The 19,694-nt window shown below is 41.9% G+C and overlaps 1 protein-coding gene across 3 annotated transcripts in view; it reads left to right on the top strand.

Annotated features, from left to right (window-relative positions):
• Positions 1–19,694, top strand: part of pde3b (phosphodiesterase 3B) — a 50,616-nt gene that overhangs the window by 17,095 nt on the left and 13,827 nt on the right. For all 3 annotated transcript variants that reach the window (XM_010793174.1, XM_010793172.1, XM_010793173.1), the window contains exons 2-4: positions 10,851–10,901; positions 11,912–12,160; positions 12,681–12,838. In XM_010793174.1, the coding sequence (XP_010791476.1) occupies positions 10,851–10,901; positions 11,912–12,160; positions 12,681–12,838 (458 nt within the window). The remainder of the gene's footprint in view (positions 1–10,850; positions 10,902–11,911; positions 12,161–12,680; positions 12,839–19,694) is intronic.

The following is a 19,694-nucleotide window of genomic DNA, read 5'->3' on the forward strand; positions in this document are numbered from 1 at the left end:
TGATTTGCCAATTTACTGTGTTGATGTAGGCTGTTATATTGCATTGTTGTTAAAGTAAGGCCAGGTTCAATGTTTTCACTGGACTATACTGTGTGCAGGATGTCTTGAACAGTGAATCCGTCTGGTCCGGGGCTGGGCAAAGTTTCAACACAAAACATTTGGCACTAAGATCACCTTTGTTGTCTGGCATATCTTAAAAACATAAGTTCAAACAGCTTGTTCGAAACAAAACCTTGAACTGATATTGGTGGAGGGACATACAGGTGTATGAAAAGGGAAAGAAAACAGACAGGTGTTGTTGTTTTTTTTAAAGTCTTATAAAGCCCTCAAAAGGCCCTGATTGTCGTATCTGGGACAAATTAATTAAAGAATTGAGCAGCAACTTGCACATTGGTATCCTGTACTATTTGAAATATATAATATGTGTTGGTTAAGAGTAAAATGCAAATGAGCATGTTACAAATACTGTCCAAATGTACAAAGACCAAGGCTAATGGCTACATTCAATTATAGTTCAATTATAAGCGTCTTCATAGGGTTGGTTTGTAAGTGAAACGCAATTATAAGATGTGTCACGACTTTACAGCTATTACATTTACATTTTTAGGAAATCATACACACTTTGTTTCTTTTATTTCGTGAGTTGTTGGCGCAATATCTCTTTAGCTTGACAATACTCTATTAAAAATTATATTTGAACACAATTTTGCTTCCTTCAATTTGAATGAAGCACATTTGATAACACTACATTACATAACATTTGTATTAATTGTGCAGCCCAGATAATTGCAATCAGCTGCATAACTTTATGGCAGTGTTTATGCTGTCATATCATTAGCGCAATATCTTTTGTGAATCAGACCTTGAGACGGGGCCGATAGCGGATGAAAGAAATGCGCAATTCATGATGCTATCAAGGGCTGCCATTGATTAGTTGGGTATTCACCCCTTTCTGCGTCACAAGGTCAATGGTCCTTTTTAGAACTACTTGTGAACACTGGGTGAACCTGAGATATTAATATGAACTTGCAGATCAGCAGATCAATGTCAGCAGAAAGGACTTTGAGAAGTTCTATTCCGAGTATTTACACGTGGGCTCTCTGCCACCACTCTCCAAAGGTCATACATGCGTATATTCTTGCCAATCTTTTGTGATAGCAATGAATTGCTGTGTTCCATGTCAACATACAATTTAAGCCAGATAGAATGTATCCTGCCTTCATAGCCTGCACAACAGACTGCCTGCAGCTATTTATAGGGGAATGATTTACTAAGTGTTTTCCAGTAAATGAGGGGCCAAAGTCATGAATGGATTAAATCCCTTAATCTTCAATATGTTATGTAGAGTAATATTTTCCTCCCAAGAGTTCCCATTTGACTTAATTTGAGGCCAGTCTGTTGGAAATCACTTAAATTAAACAGGTGTAATTTATTGCTTGAACCATTTTTTACAAAATAAACGTTTTAATGAATAAATCATATTTAAATGTTTGTGTTCTTCGTAGATTGTATTTTATGTTTAATATGAGCAGCTGAGACCTAACACGGATGTATTTTTTAACCAACAGATGAACTGTGAATATAAGTGACACAGTTTTAACTCTGTCCAAACAAATCATTTGTAACCTGTCCTTGACCCAGTTAAGCATTATTTGAAAAATGTTTAGTAATTTCTGATTTACTAGAAAGCACAGAGGGGAATTGGATAATAACGAGTTGCGTGTTGTTAGTCAGATAGTCCATCTTTTATTCTTTTTATTGTTCACATTTCATGAAGGTGTGCAGGTTATAAATTGGTAGCTGCTTACTGAGTTTTGGTGGAGAGTAGAATCAAGAAGTTACTGGCTGTTTGAAACATACCATTGTGGGAAAAGTTGATCGTTCAAATAATCCCTCAGATTGTGCATCGGCATTGACTCACACAGACAAGTGTGCTGACGGTTTAATATTGTGTCTTTTGTTAAGATACAAATTTGTCCCAATTAAACTCCTAGTAATTTGCTTTACATGTTCAGTTCTCCTCAATCACAAGAGTGTATTAACAGACTATACTTTTTGCGGTCTTTTTGATGAGATATGGGTTGATCCTATTTCTGTTGGTGCAAAGAGATGCAAATATTAGTTCTCGGTCAAACAAAAATATCTGTGTCTATGCCAGGGGTTTTCAAAGTGTGGGAAGGTGAGCCTCCCATCAGAGAACAGAAGAATAGCCGCCCCCCCCCTCCCAATTATTATTATTATTATTATTGTTGTTGTTGCTATAATGCAGGGGTATTCAATTTGAAAGAGGTCCAGTAAGAGAAAATGTCATTAAATGCTCTGTTTTCGCTGTCTACCTTTCTCTTTTTTGAGCTCGCCATTTGAAATGACTCCGACTGTTTCTCTCCTCTTGTCTCGTCTCTTTGCGTGTTTGAATCTATCGTTCTGACTCACTGACTGCACCGATTTGATTGGCTGAGTAGCGTCACCTCCTTAAAACATTAAACAATAACTTTTTAAAACCTTTTTATCTTTATGTTTTAAACATATTTTTTTAACATTTTTAACCTTTTCAACATCGTGGATAAATCCTTATATGCTCCCGGCAAAACACTGAACGTCAACTTTGCCTCCTCATTACACTCACCCCTACTTTAGTGGGAACAATGAGTCCTGCATCGGGTGACCTGCAAAAAAAGTGATTTGCACGTCGTTTCTCTAGGTCCTTGGGGCAGTCTCTAGCCAAATGTCCTGGCTGACCACACCCCCAGCAGACCCTGGTACTTGGCCTGCGTGTTGGCTGCAGAGACACAACCCTTATCATGTGCCTCCCTGTGTTGAACAGTGCGGGAGTTGGATTTCGGCGGAATGGAAGAGGAGAACTTCCAGTCGCAAATCACAAAAGCGAGTGAGGACCTTGCCCCGGGACAGCCACCGGACCTCGGAGTGCAGCAGCAGCTGGTGGAAGTGAGCGCCCATCTCATTGCAGAGGATGGAGAAGAGAGGGGCATTCATGGCGCATAAAGTTAGCTGAAGTTAACTAGCTAGATTTCACTGTTTCTCGTTATTTTTTTCTCCCGCTACGCCTCCCCTGAAGCTCTCTGGCGCCCCCCCGGGGAGGCGCGCCTCACACTTTGAAAACCGCTGGTCTATGCGATATGGTCTGAACTTCCTAAAGTGTCGTTTTCTTTTCTGAGCGATGAATCAATTGTATACCTAAATTCATAATATTATAATAAAAGTACACTCATTTGTATTATGTGTGCTGTACTGACAGACATGAAGGTCAGTCTGGGATGGGCTCAAGAATCATTTTAGCCAACATCTGCCTGGATAACCAGCTCACATCTCATAACGTCATAAACTTTTGTTCTGGCAGGGTTTGTTTCCTTTTTACAATGCTTTCCTTTTTAAAGATTACAAAACAAGGTGCTGACAATCTTTTTGCTCAATCTTGTTGCTTGTTCCATGCGATGATCTTTTAAAGCATTTTTCTGCATTACAATGCACTGAATGTGAACACAAATTTAAAGTAAAATAAATAGATGAAGATAAATGGCACATTTCGTCGCACTAACAGATATTCTCAACCATTGTTATTCTGTTAGTAGTCTTTGGACTGAAGTAAATATGCACTTGCACTATCTGACTCAGTGTAAATTAAAAAGGTATGCAAATCAATTTCTCATTCGCTGTGTCGATGTACAATAAAAACAGCTAAAGGTGCGGAAAAAGTTCAAAAAAAAGAAAAATCCAAGAGCTAAAGAAATAAGGAAAAACTTGTATTTATCTTTGGCCAACTAGTGTAGCTGTTACTAAACATCTAGTCAGTTATCTATATTGTTCTTCTTCCTGCATCCCCTTTTTCAAAACTTTCAAACTAGTGTTCCAGAAAATCCATGGATACCGAATCTCATGGGATCTTTAAATATCTCCTGAGGCTTTCTCTTATAAAAAGGACACACCTGCCACCTCAAAGTTGCCTGACTGATGTTCTTGACTTCCATTCCTGAATCAAGTTTTTTCATCAAAGCATCCACAAAATAGCCACACCCATGCTTTCGCTTCTTTAACTACGGCAGATGCAGTCTTTGGCCTGTGCGCCTTTTCTATGGTTAATGGGTCTCTCCACCATGATGGACACAACCATGATTGCCTTGTTGTAATGAAACCTCAACAGTTCCATGTCCCTTGGACTTGTCAATTACTGTGGTCTTAATAGCAGTTTTGGGTTTAGCACCAAGAGTTTGTCCTGTTACTTCCCAAATGGCTTATGCTGCGCAGGCGCAACACTTCCAATCAGTTTTTCTGTCGTTCTTATTCTGGTGTGTCTTATTTTTTGTCTGGACAAAGCAGCCAGGAAGCAGACAGCAAATGCTATCTTCCATGCTTCAAAGGAGTTAGTGGGTGTGTAGGCCGTGTGCTGTATGTCTCCTGACTCATGTAAACAAAACGGCATAGTAAAACCACATGCTACGCCCCTGAGATGGAAGATGAGAGAGATGTGTAGGCTACTCATTGTGCTGCAACAAACTCTGACCTTTGCTGACGTAAACCAGGGGCTTTGATGTTGAATTTGATGTTCTTGATTACTGTGATCTAGTGGTATATATTCAGTTATTTTTTTGGTTTAGTTTTAATCCTGAAATCAATGTTTTCACTAGCTCCAATGAAATTGACTTAACTTAATTATTATCAGCTGGTTTTCCTTGCATATCTGGGGAGAACATTTAACTCCAGTCGGTCACATGACTTGGCAGCTCGATAACAAATTAAAGACTAGTTGATTATGTTTTAATGGATTCTATAAAAGTCTCATAAAATGCTTTCCACTGTGTGAATGTTAAGAAATGCTGCTTTGTGGGGTGAAAAGGACACTTTATGTGCTTTTCGTTGTACTTTCTATAGATGCACCCCCTAGATAGAAGAAATTGAATACTTCGAAGTCGTTTGGTTGACTCTAATTAATGCCAATAAAATGTTAATGTTAGGATTGTGTGATTTTATTCTGTAATGGCAGGTGGAATCATCCCTTTTTTATCGGTTGGATAAAAGGGCAATAAAGAAGAAACTTCCCAAAAAATGAACACAATCAAACCTTGCAGAATTGTATGAGATATGCATTAGACAGTAAAACATATTTTAATGAGAAAGCCAGAAAAGTCCCTAGTGTGTCACAAGAGTTAAGTGCTTAAAATAATAGTCCAATTGACTCCCAGAGGCCAGAGTACTGCCTTTTGCAGGGCAGACGCTGAACAACACCAGTGAAGTGGTAGATGAGTGTGAAAGAGAGGGATGACATTTTGCACGAGCTCCTTTCCCTGGTCAAAGAATTTTCCATGGTCCTGCCAGGTTGCCCTGACAACACTGGTGACAGCGATAGGTGGACTAGCCATCTGGAGTACCGTGAATTTTCTGGTCGGCCCTGTTGACCTGTGGGCTGGTGCTGAGCCAAGCTGCACAGATGCAAAACCATTTTTACAAGGCTTTGGTCCTGTGGACTGGTTACACTAGGAAGTACTTTATCTTTAAACCTTCAAAGCTGCTTAGTCACTCCTTACTTTGAAATCCTTTCACATCTACCAACCGTGAAATGGTTCATTCACTCAGCAGAAAACATATCAGCATGACCTTATCTAATCTAGCTTAAGTATTATTATAGTATTATTAGTATATATGATATATCTCATACATCTTGTAACAAAAGTTACCAAAATATGTCCATATGGGTACTAGATTTGAACTAAGAATATAATAACTTTTTAATATAATAGTTAAAGAAATTAAAGAAATTAAATAAATTAATACATAACAACTGTATCTCTAATTACATTTTGTATGTTATCTTTTCAAAATAGATGTTTTAATGCTATTTAAACTATACAACAAATACAATTAACAGTCTTGAGAATTTCTCTATATTTAGCCTAAACTTTTAGAAAACTCAATAAATCATAACTATGCATGTATACATGCTCATAGTGTCAACGAGGCTCAGATACATCTTCTGGGTGTTTGTATTGAATGTCTAATGCATTTTTCTCAGACCGCTATATCAGACCCGCCAGAGGCCAGAGCCTCGCCACGGTGGGTGTTTGCGGCGGCAGGTGCGGTACCGGCGCAGCGGCGCTGTGAAAGTCCACGGCCCACCTATGCCAGAGCCAGCGGCCCACCGAAGGCAGCGGCCCACCAACGGCAGCAGCCCACCGGGAAAAGTCCCGAATCTCCCGATGGACACGGACTCACAACTGAAACACAAAATCATTTACAGACATATCTAAAAATCTCTCATACACACATGTGAAACGCTCTCTCTCACACACACACACACACACACACACACACACACACACACACTACTTAACTTACGTAATAATAGTATGTACTAATAACGTAAGTTTATACACACACACACACACACACACACACACACAACAGCGTTGCAGTCGGGAAGAAAAGCAATGTGGAGCGGCACCTCACCACTTCATAAGGAGTTTATCCGTGAGACTTTTCCAAATCCCGTTTGTGTCCCCCCACTTTACAAATAGACCTATATATATATTTATTTATTTTTTCAACGCAAGCCGTCATCGCCACGAAGGAGCACACAGCCTCGAGCGAGACAGAGAGAGAGAGCGAGAGAGCTAGAGAGAGCACACCTTTATCTATTTAATATAGCCTATTCGTAAATAATACTACCCCGGACCCGCCTGAGGAGGTGAGGTCCACTGACCCCCAAATAAAGCAGGTTAAAATAATTAAATTGCATACATTTTATTTTAGTAAACACTGCAAACGGGTCCCACAGACCCAACCAGAACACAAAGGTTAAAGGTAAGCATATAATAATGTTAAAATGTGCTAAATATATACACTGCAAAAAAAACAAAAAAGAGGAGGAAAAGTAGCTCACGACTTGTTTTATTTTTAGAAAGTAGCACTCATCCAAAAAAAGGTTGGAGACCCCTGTTATAGAACGATACATTTGACCATTTTAAGCCTGGCCTACCATTTTATTGGAGTGATGAGGAACAGGTGGGGCTTGGAAAGGCCCACCTGTTCAGAGTGGGGAAGGACAGAAAAAGTTTGAGAACCATTGGGTTAGAGGGAGTTCAATGTTTTCTTTCTTCATGACCATTTTCATTGAATTACTATGACCTCTACAGTGATTACATGACATGTTTTGAATAGTTTATCATACATATTTGTGGAGCATTTGAAAGATTTATGTTTTAATCCAGGTTCTTATTGCGCTTTACATAACTAGATTTAAAACACAATGCGTTTTGTAGAAAAAGTAAGCATTTTCTCAAAGTTTTGTAATTGTTTTCTTGGATGGTTTAGTTTTTTGTGTGGGAAACATCTTGGTAGTGAGTAAGTCGGGGTCAAAAGTCCAGAGACTGTTTAAAATCCCAGCTCCTTCCTCCAATCGCCTCAGCTGTTGGCCCACCGTCAGCTAACCTGCCAGAGCTTCAGCACTACTACAGGCCCAGTTCAACCTATGTCCCTCCAATAACACACACACACACACACACACACACACACACACACACACACTCTGCAGATGCCTCATATGGTTAGGTCTCTCTCCTGAACAGGCTTAGAAGAATCAAGCCAGCCTTTGCTTTCTTTTCCTCTCTCCGTATCATCTTTCCTTCCGGTGCGTGTCTTGACAGCCAGAGCTCGGTCCTCATTATTGGCGTGTGCATGTGCAGAGGGCTGCTGACGCCGTGTGTGCGGCCACACTCTGACGTCAGCAGAGCCTTACTCCCCTCCATACAAATGCCTGCCTGTCTGCCATTGATACCTTTTCTCTGTCCCCCACACTCTTATTAGCGTGTTTTTATCAGTTCTAGCACCTCTCGCACCGCAGAGCCTAGCCAATATGACACGCAGGTGTAACAACTGGCCGTCTAATAGCCTGCACAGGTTTATTGACTCCTGTTGATATTTATGACTTGTGTTAAACGTTAAATAACTGTGTGCGTATGTGTGTTGAATGTTTTTCTTTATTTACGTGTACTACATTTCCCTGGACTTTTGAGTGAATGCTAGATTATGTGTGTTTTTTTGCTTTGTTGGTCTCTCCCTGTTTGCTTTTCTTCTGTATATTCAAGCAGGTGTGCTTAAATATAGTGCAGTTATTTCCCTTTTTGAAATACCTGCACCATAAATAATCTCCATTCACATGTAGCTGTGCACACAGTGTTACACAGCATAGCAGATACACTGAATATGCCAGTATAACCTTGTCTGTGCCTGTGTTTTAAAATATAGCAATAACACCAAGTAAAGAACTAACTTGAAATCTAGGCATGATTCACGTTAATTTACATTATTTCTTCCCTTCTCAGCATCTTGATCCCTAAAGCTAATAATGGAAGAAGTAGGCTAACTCAGCAAAAGCAATGTCAGAATACTCCATTAAGACTAGTAAAGTCATGACAGCAAAAGCTAACTTTACATAAATTCATAATAATAATAAATGACAAATGCGTCAATAAGTCTACATTTTAATGCATTGTTATTGATGTTTTTCCTACGTTGTATGCCGCTGGGGTGTAATGCATTTGGTCACATGCATGTACTTATGTACAAGTGCAAAAAACAAATTATTCCTTTTTAAATGTCGTTGAGTAGCAGAGTTTAATATCATAACATGGAAACATCGCTTGTTTCTTAATGTACTTGATGATAAGATAAGAAGTGTTGTTTCATAATTTCACCTAAATGTTTTAGTGATGAGAAAGAATATATGTGTTTTGCTGTGTGCATGTGTGCGTCTACGTGCATGTATACAGGTGTCTCAAATGTCAGCAGCTGAGTTGTGTGTCTTGGTCTCTGTGTCTGCCCTCATGTCATGTTTTCAAAACATCACTAAAGAAAATATCTCTGGTTCATTGAAAGATTTAACCCCCTCCCTTGCGGAAGGCCCTCGCTGTAAATAAGTTGTGGCTTGGCACACTCTGTGATGGTGTTGTTCGCTCTCATTCAGCCAGCTTTTCCTGTTTCTGTGCTGCGTTGGAGGCGGAGAAGACATTCGTGTTTCGTGCATTGTGCACAGATAATGCAAAGGCACACTGTAGTGGTGAGGTGGAGACAGAGTGTACACATACTATGTTAGGTGACACACTAAAGGTTTCTCACTGTACGATCGAGGGTCGGTAAAAAAAGGAACAAAACACCTTGGGTGGAGCTGAATTAAGGCTGAGTGTACTTTGTGTCTAGTTTTTTTAAATCTCTGTCTATAGTTCTCTGTCCTTAACTTTCCATCCCCTCCATTATGGCATCCTCTCCTTCAGCTTTTACCCATCTCCCTCTCCGCTTCAGCCCTCCTGCGTCTCTCCGTAAACAAGCAGAAGGCCAACAACTCTGTCCTCCGGCCGTCTCCCGCCATCCCGTTGCCATGGTGTATGGAGCATTGTTTGCTGGCCTCTATCTGGAGTTGCCATGGCAGGGCTTATTTGCCATATTAAATGTTTGGCAGCATTGTACAGATGCTGATGACAAACACCCAACATCCCACTTTGATCAATGAAACGGTTACTGATTAGAGGAGATGTGACCGGGCGTCTGATCTATTTACCGACCTTACCTATAGCTTTAATGCTTTGTATGTCTCACATGCAGAAAAGTCAAGATTAAACAAAACTATTTAGAGCGTGCCTTGTTATATTAAAAACCTGGCTTTAAAGCCTGTAAAGATAGTTTTAGTTTTTGTAATCACAACAACTTAGAACATTTATATAAGAGTGCATTTTACAATTTAACAATAAACATATTTTTTTAAAGCTTTTTCTAAAACAAACTGAATTTGTTTACTAGCATACATCTTATTGAATTCCTTGACTGTGCTAGAAATGACCGATTATGAATCGGAAACCTTTTCACATCAATGTGCCTTGATTATTCCTGACTGGCTGACATGTTTAAAAGAAGGACATGTGTGCATAATGTTTACATGTAGAGGTTGTCTGTGTTTATGGAGGTGCTTTTCAAAAGGAGGCGTATTCCCCGTGTCTCTCCCTCTTGTGGTGCATGGTGAGAATGCTTGCTGGCTTTTGAAAACATTGCAAATTGCTATAGTAGAACAAAAATCTCGGTCCGTTTGTTGCCACATGAATGAAAATATTGTACCAGGTTTCATCGCAAATAGTGGAATTGTTATGCCTTCTCATACCATTTCTGTGCGCTCACGAAAAAGTGCACGGCTGAGAAAGTTATAATAATAATTTAATAATCTGGTAGTGGAACAAAACTAGTCAATTTTTCCTTATTATCTTAATTAATCATCTTTGTGTTTATTCTTCTAAAACAGAGGATTATATTATTTCAGGTCTAGCAACTAAGTGTTACACAGCCTGCAAAAACTTTGACTGTGCACCGCAGTAACGTGTGAGAGCTCCTGTGTGGTTACCAACAGATAGCGTGGAAATGCTGCCGATTGACGTAGTTGGACCAGATAAGATCTCAAAGCCCCATTGCAGACGCACCATGGTGGTTGTAGTGGTTTGCTTTTCTTCTTTTGCTTTCAGTTAAGGGCTCAGATTGATGTCACTAAGGCCTTGTGCGTGAGCATACCTGTAGTAGAAAGTGCATCATGTGTTGCAGGAAATCTTTAGTGTAAACTGTTTCTATAGTGTGTGTTTGGAAAGCATGCAGAATTAGAAGAAGCTCTGTTGCTCACCTGCCTTTGCTCTCACATAAAAGAGATACAAAAAGTCATAAGGCAGTGTGCTGAAAGTGGAGCATAAGTCAAAGTCTGTGCTCCTTGTATGTGAATGCATTTCGTATTCTCTGTCATGCATGCACAAACATATATGTAATGATGACATTTCACTAACAGTTTATGTCCTTTGTGTTTTTTTCAGATGATCTTGTGGGACTGGGATCTGAAACACTGGTACAAACCACAGTATCAGGTCAGTTCTGTGTTCTTTTCAGGAGTTTACTGTGCACGGTGGATCCAATCAACACACACATAATACAGGTCTGTCCAGAGAGGGGTGGTCCATGTAGAGTGGAAGCTTTCTATAATTCACCTTCAGGAAATTCAGTTATTTTACTGACTGATTTTGGTCAGGCAAAATACACATTGTGTAAAACCTGGCATGCAGTGACCTTGGGATTGTTGTCATGCCACATTTTGTTATCTTTTTCAGACATTCTTTGTCTTGTTTGAACTATTTGCGTAATCTGTCAAAGAATTTAGCTCCCACAGACCAAAAATCATTATTTGTTCCTGTTAGACAGAGCCCAGTAAGCCAGGACATTTTCCCACATCAAACCTGCCACGATAACACCTCTTTATGCACTTATACCTTTAAGTACTTTAGAAACAAGCATTGCACAACACTCCTCATATGGGCCCTACATATAGTGTATGTTCTTCCTTATTTACGGTTACTGTTCTAACCACAACACAGCCAGCCCTATCATTCTATTCAGTTAGTGTCATAAATCAGCTGATTTTCATGCTGTTACAGTACAGACCAACACAAGGGCTACTAGACAACACTGTTTGTAACCTTAAAGCCATGATTTTGGATCTATTTTGCATTATCTTTTGACTTTCGAAGAAAAAGTTATTTTTTGTATTTCATGTTTATTGGCTTTTTGTTCTTTTTGCTGCAATAAACAAACGCATATTGTCAAACACTGTCCCTTTTATCTTCATATGTGTTTCATAAATATAAAAAGGCAAATCATTATAGATTAGGGGAAATAAAATAGAAACAACAACAAATAACCAAAGCACACAGACTAACACTAAAACACACATACAAGAAACAAAAAAATGTATATAGAAATGTCGAATGAAAATGTAAAAGCACTTTAACAAAACTTTCCCTAAAGAAAACGTTTTAAAACCAACTTGGTGCATTGACTGCCCTGTCCCCTAATCTGCTCGATGTATGTGTGAATATGTCAGGGTGCGGTGAGCGGCAACGGCGTGGATCTTTCAGTCATCAACGAGGCCAGGAACCTGGTGTCCGACCTGCTGATGGACCCCTCTCAGTCCCCACACACCATCTCAGCCCTGCGCAGCATCTCCAGCCTCATGGGGACATTTTCAGGCTCGTGCCGCCCCAGGGTCAACCCCTTCACCCCCTTCCCCGGGTTCTACCCCTGTGGTGAGGTGGAGGATTCTGTAGAGAGGAGTGACAGAAAGACCATAAAGGTGAGTACCAGCATTGCCACTGCACCAGTGTAGTAAATACATGAAGAGATGAGTAATAGGCTATTTCATTTTGAAAAAGTCTCGGTAATAAACAAGTATCTAAACTTAGGACACTACTGACAACATAATGCTGCACAGCAGTCTCTAACACCGTGAGAAAGGATTTGCCAGCGGTTAAAGTTATCAGAGCCGCAGTCTTTTTATCTATTATCTTGATGGCAGATAACAGAATTACGCCATTTATATAATTGATTGGCCGGATGATGTGTTGCGCTGCTAGATGACGTTGCATTGAGTTGGGGCAAAAGCTGAGACAGATATTTGGACAATTGGACCCTGTTCTTTACCTTGCAGGTGCTTTTTTGCTTGCTTCTTTGCTTTTTGACGCTGTACAATTGTAATTATGAAAACGGCCTTAGTTCACACATGCTCGTAGCTTCTGTTTATATAACACGGCCAGCATCTTTAGTTAGTGTATCAAACATTGATCTATACTGGAGACTTCCTTTTTCCCCATCAGGGTTTGAGCAGCAGGAACAGCCTCCCCACCCCTCAGCCCAGGAGGAGCTCCACCTCCTCCTCCTCCTCCTGCTCTGCACCCCCTCCTCTTGACTCCCCTTCTTTACGCTGGGAACGCAACACTGGCAAGAGACCCCACCCAGACCTCAACTTGAGCAGGTACCAACACAAACACACTTTACCACCTTCCAGAAATACACACTGTCTTTACATTTGCTCACACACATCATCTGGGCTATACTTCACCCTGATTTTTTTTTTTAATTACATGTCACTTGTTAGACGCTTTTATCCAAAGCGACTTACATACTCAATACTGTGGGCAATCCCCACAGGAGCACTTTGGGGTGAAGTGTCTTTCCCAGGGACACGACGACATGCTGACTGCAGTGGGGTTTGAACCTGTGCCCCCCTGAACAGAACACCAACGCACAACACACTGCACCACACGCCTCCCACGTTGAATCTGTTTTGGAGCAGATTAATCACTATTTTTGAAAGATCTGAATAATGTGACCGTATGTGTTGGAGCCAATTATCTTTGGGTTGTGCACGGGGTTTGTCTGTGTGTGTGTGTGTGTGAACGCGTCATCATCCAATCTGCGCACCTGGGGGCACGGGAGGTAATTAACCTATATATGTGGGCACAGGTGATCAGCTGGGATGAGAGGTTAGAGAGGAAGCCACACGTTTTTCAACCGTGTTGACCGTGTCTGAGCGTGTGCATGATTGTTATGTTTTAACCAAGATTTTAGAGCCACTAGTCGACCCTACTCTCCAATCTCTCCTTCGGGTGCAAAAAAGTTGGCCACTGCACCAGAGCTCGCACACGTACTAACAATACAAAAATTGGTTCTAAAATCTATCCGGAACATTTCTTGTAAAATTGCAATAATATTTCTATTATTTCGTAATGTTTACTGCAGTACCCCTGGAGTAGGAAGTGGCGTGCTTGTGCGCACCTTTGAGACTGGACGGATTGGAGGTACTCACCGGAAAAAACTACTCGCTAGCGGCGAATGGAACAACTTTTTGTGCGAGCGTTACTTCTAGTCTCTAGAGCCTGTCTTCTTCCTCGACGACGCGAGGGTGGTGTCGAGGTCTACTACGACTGTACACTTGCGAGACTTTCGGTGCTCCTTGGTGCCATCCTAGCCAAGTCTTAACAAACGTTCGAACTTCCTCTCCTGGAAAGAGTAGTAGGGTCCCTATGTTCTATTTGGACGCTTTAAGATTTTATTTTTTTTGGAGGGCGTCGACGTCGCAAATGACAGTTTACTCGGTCTCCCTTGCAGCTTGATTTCGCGGACGGTTGAGTTTCACTATGTCCCTCGCCCGAGCATTTTCTATCGGATTTGAGTGACAAATTTGGTAACCTTAATTTTCTATCGTAGTTAAGTTGTACTTTCCTTAAGTTCCTAATTTCTTTGACGTATTTAATTGTTTCCTACAACTTGTTAACTATGAAAGTTCGGTTTTACAAAGACTCCACCTTAGGTACACCTTTACAAACACCTTTTGTTACACTTAATTTTACTCACGTACTCAGGACTTGGTAATTATGGTCTCCTAGTTCAAATATTTTGTTTTACTTACCACAACTTTGTGCTTACGTGCGTTAGCCCTTTACTCTTTTTTACCTTTCCCCAACGTTGATGTTTCCCTCGTAAATTGTGTACGTTAACTCTAACTACACCAATTTACAGTTACGACGTTGGTTTTTGACACCATTAACTACTATGACAGGTCTTACTGTCGCAAAGATTACATTTGGTCTTCTTGTACGTGTAGTCGCACGGCGAGGTCGGTTCCAGGGTTCTACAGTAGGTAGAGCAGACCGCACATAGTTCGCCTCCGACTTCGCGGGAGAGTCACGTACCGCCTTATAGGAGTTGTCTTTTTGTACGTGACCTCACATTATCTCGGTGTCGAGTGTCGTCGGTCTTTACACTTCTCCTGTCGGAGCGTCGTCAGGTCTTTTCACCACTTCTCCTCGGTCTGCTGTTGCGTTCCTCACGAAGTTACGTTTCCCTTAAGACGGGTATGTCGTTTCCGGTTACACGAGTCCATGTCTCGCCTAGACTCCAAGTTTCGAGTTCTCGACTAAGTTTACCTTACTTAAGCATAGATCTTTCTCGGTTTTCCTTTTAAGAGAGAAGTCTGGTAGACGATTCGTCTTAGTAGGGGTTCCAGTCTTCACGTCAAGTTGGGGAGGTGGTTTTCCCCCCGTCGTCTCGACATCCAGTCACTCTGGGACGACGTGGTCCTACGTTCTGAACCGTTTCATGGCTATTAGGATTGTCTTGTCCTATTCTTGAAACGAGACAGTTACCACGCGCCGGGTTTCGTAAGTTTGGTCGTCAACGTAGTAGGTGGTCATCGACTGTATTCTGATGATAGTGAACGTTTGCCTCGTATAGTGTCGGTGTTGTTATGTCGTCTTCCTTTAGCCTACTGATGTCGGATAGAACTTGATCTAGGGTTGGAGTAGAGTCTATACATGTCGTCTGTAAGAGACGAGTGTGTTTAGGCATAACTAGATACTGTGTGCTAGTGTAAACCCACGTCCTTTGGTTGGTTGTATGCCCAAGTCACGTTTCATTGCCCACTGTTAGTTCCGTTGTATATAGTGTAGTACGTTTTCCGGTTTTACTATAGTGTCGAGACAACCACGTCGTTGTCAGGGTTGTAACAGTGGCGGTGGTTCTCTCTTATGGTTGGAAACTACCTCTGGGGAACCTCATATCCCGTAGTATGCTCGTAAACTTGTACCTCACCTTCGGTTTCTGGTAACGTCAGGTTAGTGTATAGTTAATTTGGTCGAACCTCCTTAACGACCATTTCGTTATGTTGGTGCTGAAGTACTCTCTAGTCGTCGACTTACTTTTTCGGTCTTTACAGGTCTCTTCTAGAATTTCAAAAACCTTTAGTACTTTTCAAGGCGGTTGGAGTGACTACCCTGTAATGTCAGACTTTAATGAAAGTCTCTTCTCTTTCAAAGTTACGGTTTTGTTACGGGGTACAACGGACTCGTTCCCGAGACACAGAATTTCCTTTAAGTCTTTTACGTTGTAAATTGCTCCTCATACAGTTGAAAGACCCGCTCAGTATTTTTTACCGATTACGTCTTTCTCACGACTTGTCGTTGACCTTCCGTCTCTTCCTTTTCAGACCATGTAGGAGTAGTACCCGCACGTAGTGGGATTTGTTCCTTGGAACTCTCGAACACAAGCTGACGTCGCGTTCGAAATTCCCTGTAGTACTTGTCGTTCGATGACGAGCACTGGACTGAGACTGTTTAAAGGAATGAACCTCAGGAGTGTTCTAAGGCGGTTCTTAGACATCGTCTTTACCGGCTGTAAGTTCGTTACATAGGTGGTCCAGTTATCACCGTTCGTTTACTAGCATCGGGAAGAAGCGAGGATACCACGGGTTTACACTCGACTGCGTTGTAGAGCGACTAATGTCCTACTGATATGTAAACAAACCACGTTATAGTAGTGGGTCGACACCGGTCAAACGGAATTTTCTTTTGGCGTCTTCTGTTGGTCTCGAATAAAAAGGTCGTGTCCACCAACTGTGGTATTTTGTGGTTGAAATACACCTACTAACGAAACTTCAGACACAGCAGGCTCCCGTCTTCGGTTCGCGGAACCTTTCTAGACTGCCGACTTACGTAACCCTCCGAAAGTCGACCACTTTACCTAGTCGTTATCGTCCGGTCTCGATCTTAGCAAGACTAACACCTTTCTCCACGGTTCCTTCACTTTTATTGACGCTAGACCTGTCTCTGTCAGAGGGTCAACTCTCTAGACCGTGAAGAGAACAACGTTGACGAAAGTCAAGGTGTAGTGTCTAGTCGTGACTGGACGATACGACTGGTAGAAGTGGTCGCACTTCTGGGAGTTCACCAAAGCGTGAAATGAATGGGCGGCTTCATTACGACGTTTTGGACACGTCTAATTCGATGTCGACCCTACTAGTTTAATGGTGTCTGCTTAGTCTGAACGTTCACCAGTTGCATGACTACTTGTAGTTTTCGATTCAATACAAGCAATACGTCCACATAGTTGGTGGACAACTTTTGGTGTTCAGGGTGATGTACAACAGAAGGACGTCGGACAACTCCGTACCTATGCCGTGTCTATCGACGCCAACGTCCTACCTGCCGTGGTTGTTAGTATATCGTAAGGACAATCCTTTCGTCGCTCTACGACGCGTCAAGTGTGTCACCCGTTAGGTCTTCCTTGCGTTCTTTCGATGTAGGAACGTACGCTCAACGTTCGACGACTCATGTCGACTCGACCGTCGATCTCAACTTTCTAAGTGGAACGACCTGCCTAGTCACTGCTGACTGACTTCATTAATCCTTACAGTCTGGTTCGTGTCGTCGTCGAAACGACCGGTCATCCTACAGACGATATTTTCTACGGTGACGTTAGCTTGTGTTACCTCCAGGGAACCATCCCACTTTCGTTTCGGCGGTCTACTCCCTAGTCCATGTAGCTTTCGACTCGTAGAAGATGACGGACGTCTACGACTAAGTCCGTGAGAAGTCGTCGGTAAAGAAATACTGTTACTCTCTCTCACACTGTATAGGAGCACTTACACGATAAACAGTCGCAACTTCTGAGTTCGAGATTCTGGCTCGCTGTCACTTGCGGATAGGAGTAGTTGTACTGTGTGATGTGTATCGTGTTACTATTGGATAAGAGAAGTACCTGGTCGACTTTCTAGTTAACGTACTGACACGTCCAGTAGTCACTGCAACCGCCTAGAACTCAGTTACTAAATGGTTTCCTATATTGTCCGTAGACTGCAATTCGTCACCTGAACTATAGTGAGTGTATTCTTAGTGTTAACTTCTCCTCTACATAACTAATCTCGGTCGTGACCAGCGGAGGTTCGACCAAGTACTTTCTATAACTGTGTCGTCTCTCTTAGTAACGTAAGTCAGTACACCTTTCCAATACTGGCTTTAGTGAAGCATACGTTCCGTATTTCAGACCCACGTCGTGTTGTCAATCTAAAGATTGAACTAGGTCACTATTCTGTTACAAATTCTGACCCTCCTACCGACGTGGTTTAGTCGTCGATTACTCATTTGTAGGACAGTAACGAGAGTTTCTAGCTGTGTACACGGTGAGACTAGAATGCAGTGAACGTGCTTGGGGAACCTGTAACACCTCTTAGGAGACGTGTAAAAAAAAAAGCCGTCTTACTAACCTAGTGGTTCTCGTACGAACGTCCCTCCTAATAAACAACGACGTTCCTGACAGACATCCGCACTGCGCCTTTCGACTTGTTCTCTACCGTCTAAACAAGTTATCTGATCTGAAGTCGGAGTGGAAGGTGGTCAGTGCTTACATCGACACTTTCTGGAGGTAACCGTTAACTCCCAACTGTCGTGGATGGCCTCCTACTACGTTTGCCACGACCCAACTAGAAGTGAACCTGCCGCGTCGACCGTCACTGTAGTCGTTTAACGGATGAGTAATCTGTGTTCGAGAACGTATATTACCTATGCGTTCTAACAGTAAGATCTCTCGTCTCAAAGTGACTGTATGTCTAGTCTACTGCTGGTTGAAACCACTCGCCCAACTTGACCCTGGAAGACTGGAACACCCTACACTTAAGACATCGTCTACTCAGATTCTCTCTAAAGGATACAGTCTTCCCCGAGAGAAAAGATCTATGCTTAAGTACGGTAAGATTAGTCGAGAGACACCTCGAAACTTGGAGTCTACAGGGACATGGACTCGTGTAAACTAGGATACTAGAACGGCATCTGAGGTCGTTAAGGCGTGAAACGTTAACCTTCGAGTGAGGACCGGCACAGACTTCAGAGCGAGGAAGTGTGAAAGGACCACGACGCCTCCGAACAGGAGAAGTTGTGAAAGACCGACGACGCCCTCATGAAAGTACAATGTGCATTGTAGTCACATGTTTGATCTTCTCCTCAATGGGCGTTATCCGTGATACGCAGTGCGTAAGTCTGACAGACGAGGCGCACCTATGAGCGTCAGTGCCCCTTTGACTGTCTGTAAAACGCTGAACCGACCCTCGCCAGTGTCGACTACACTGTACAAGAGAGACCAATGTAATCTTTGCGCAAGTAAACCTGTCTATAGTAGTTAATGGTGTCAAAACCTAACGTCGTAACTCCTCTGTAAATTGTGTAGTAGTAAGTTAACGTCACACATTTAACGAGGAACATCAATACGTTGGTGGAAAGGTAAAATAAGTAGTTAAAGAGCTAACGGCACGTAGCACAAAGTTTTGGTAAGGTAAAACAAATATTGAAGTAGGAGACCATTAATTACCAAAGTCTCTAGAGTACGTTGAGTAAATTAAGGTAGTAACAATAGTGTTTTGTAAAGTGTGTACTAAGGTGGAGTCTTTGTAAAACCGAACTTTCATAGTTAACAAGTTGTAGGAAAACAATAAATACGTTCAAAGAATCATAGGAACTCAAGGAAAGTACAACCTTAACTACGATAAAAAATTAAGGTTACGAAATTGTCACTCAAATCCGTTAGGAAAATGGCTCGGGCAGGGACATAGTGAAAACTCACCGTCCGCGAAATCCGGCTGGGGTAGAACCGAGTAAAACGTGTCATTGCGACGTCGACGCCCTCCAAAATAAAATCTTAACAGCGTCCTAATAGAAATAGGACTATACTCTCCCAGGTTAGAGGAAGGTTTCGAACGCTTGTTAAGAACTCTGGCTAGGATGCGCACCAAGGAGCACCGAAAAGTCTCGCAAGTGTACCGTCGTTAGTAGACCTCCGACTACACCTCGCGTCGTCGAGGAAGAAGACAGGCCTCTAGGAGGACTAAGTAAGTAACCCTCGCACAAAAGTTGTTCACATCGCGCTAGCCGAGTTAGTTTTTTCCGGTGAGTACCTCCAATCGTCAGTCTCAAAGGGTGCGCACAACACCACTTTCCTACTCCAGGTGTGTTACTGCAAGTAAACATTCGAAATAAAGAATATATGCAATTTTACAAGAAAAT

This window comes from Notothenia coriiceps, unplaced genomic scaffold (assembly GCF_000735185.1).
Source record: "Notothenia coriiceps isolate Sejong01 unplaced genomic scaffold, NC01 NC01_scaffold00037244, whole genome shotgun sequence".
NCBI classification, from domain to species: domain Eukaryota; kingdom Metazoa; phylum Chordata; class Actinopteri; order Perciformes; family Nototheniidae; genus Notothenia; species Notothenia coriiceps.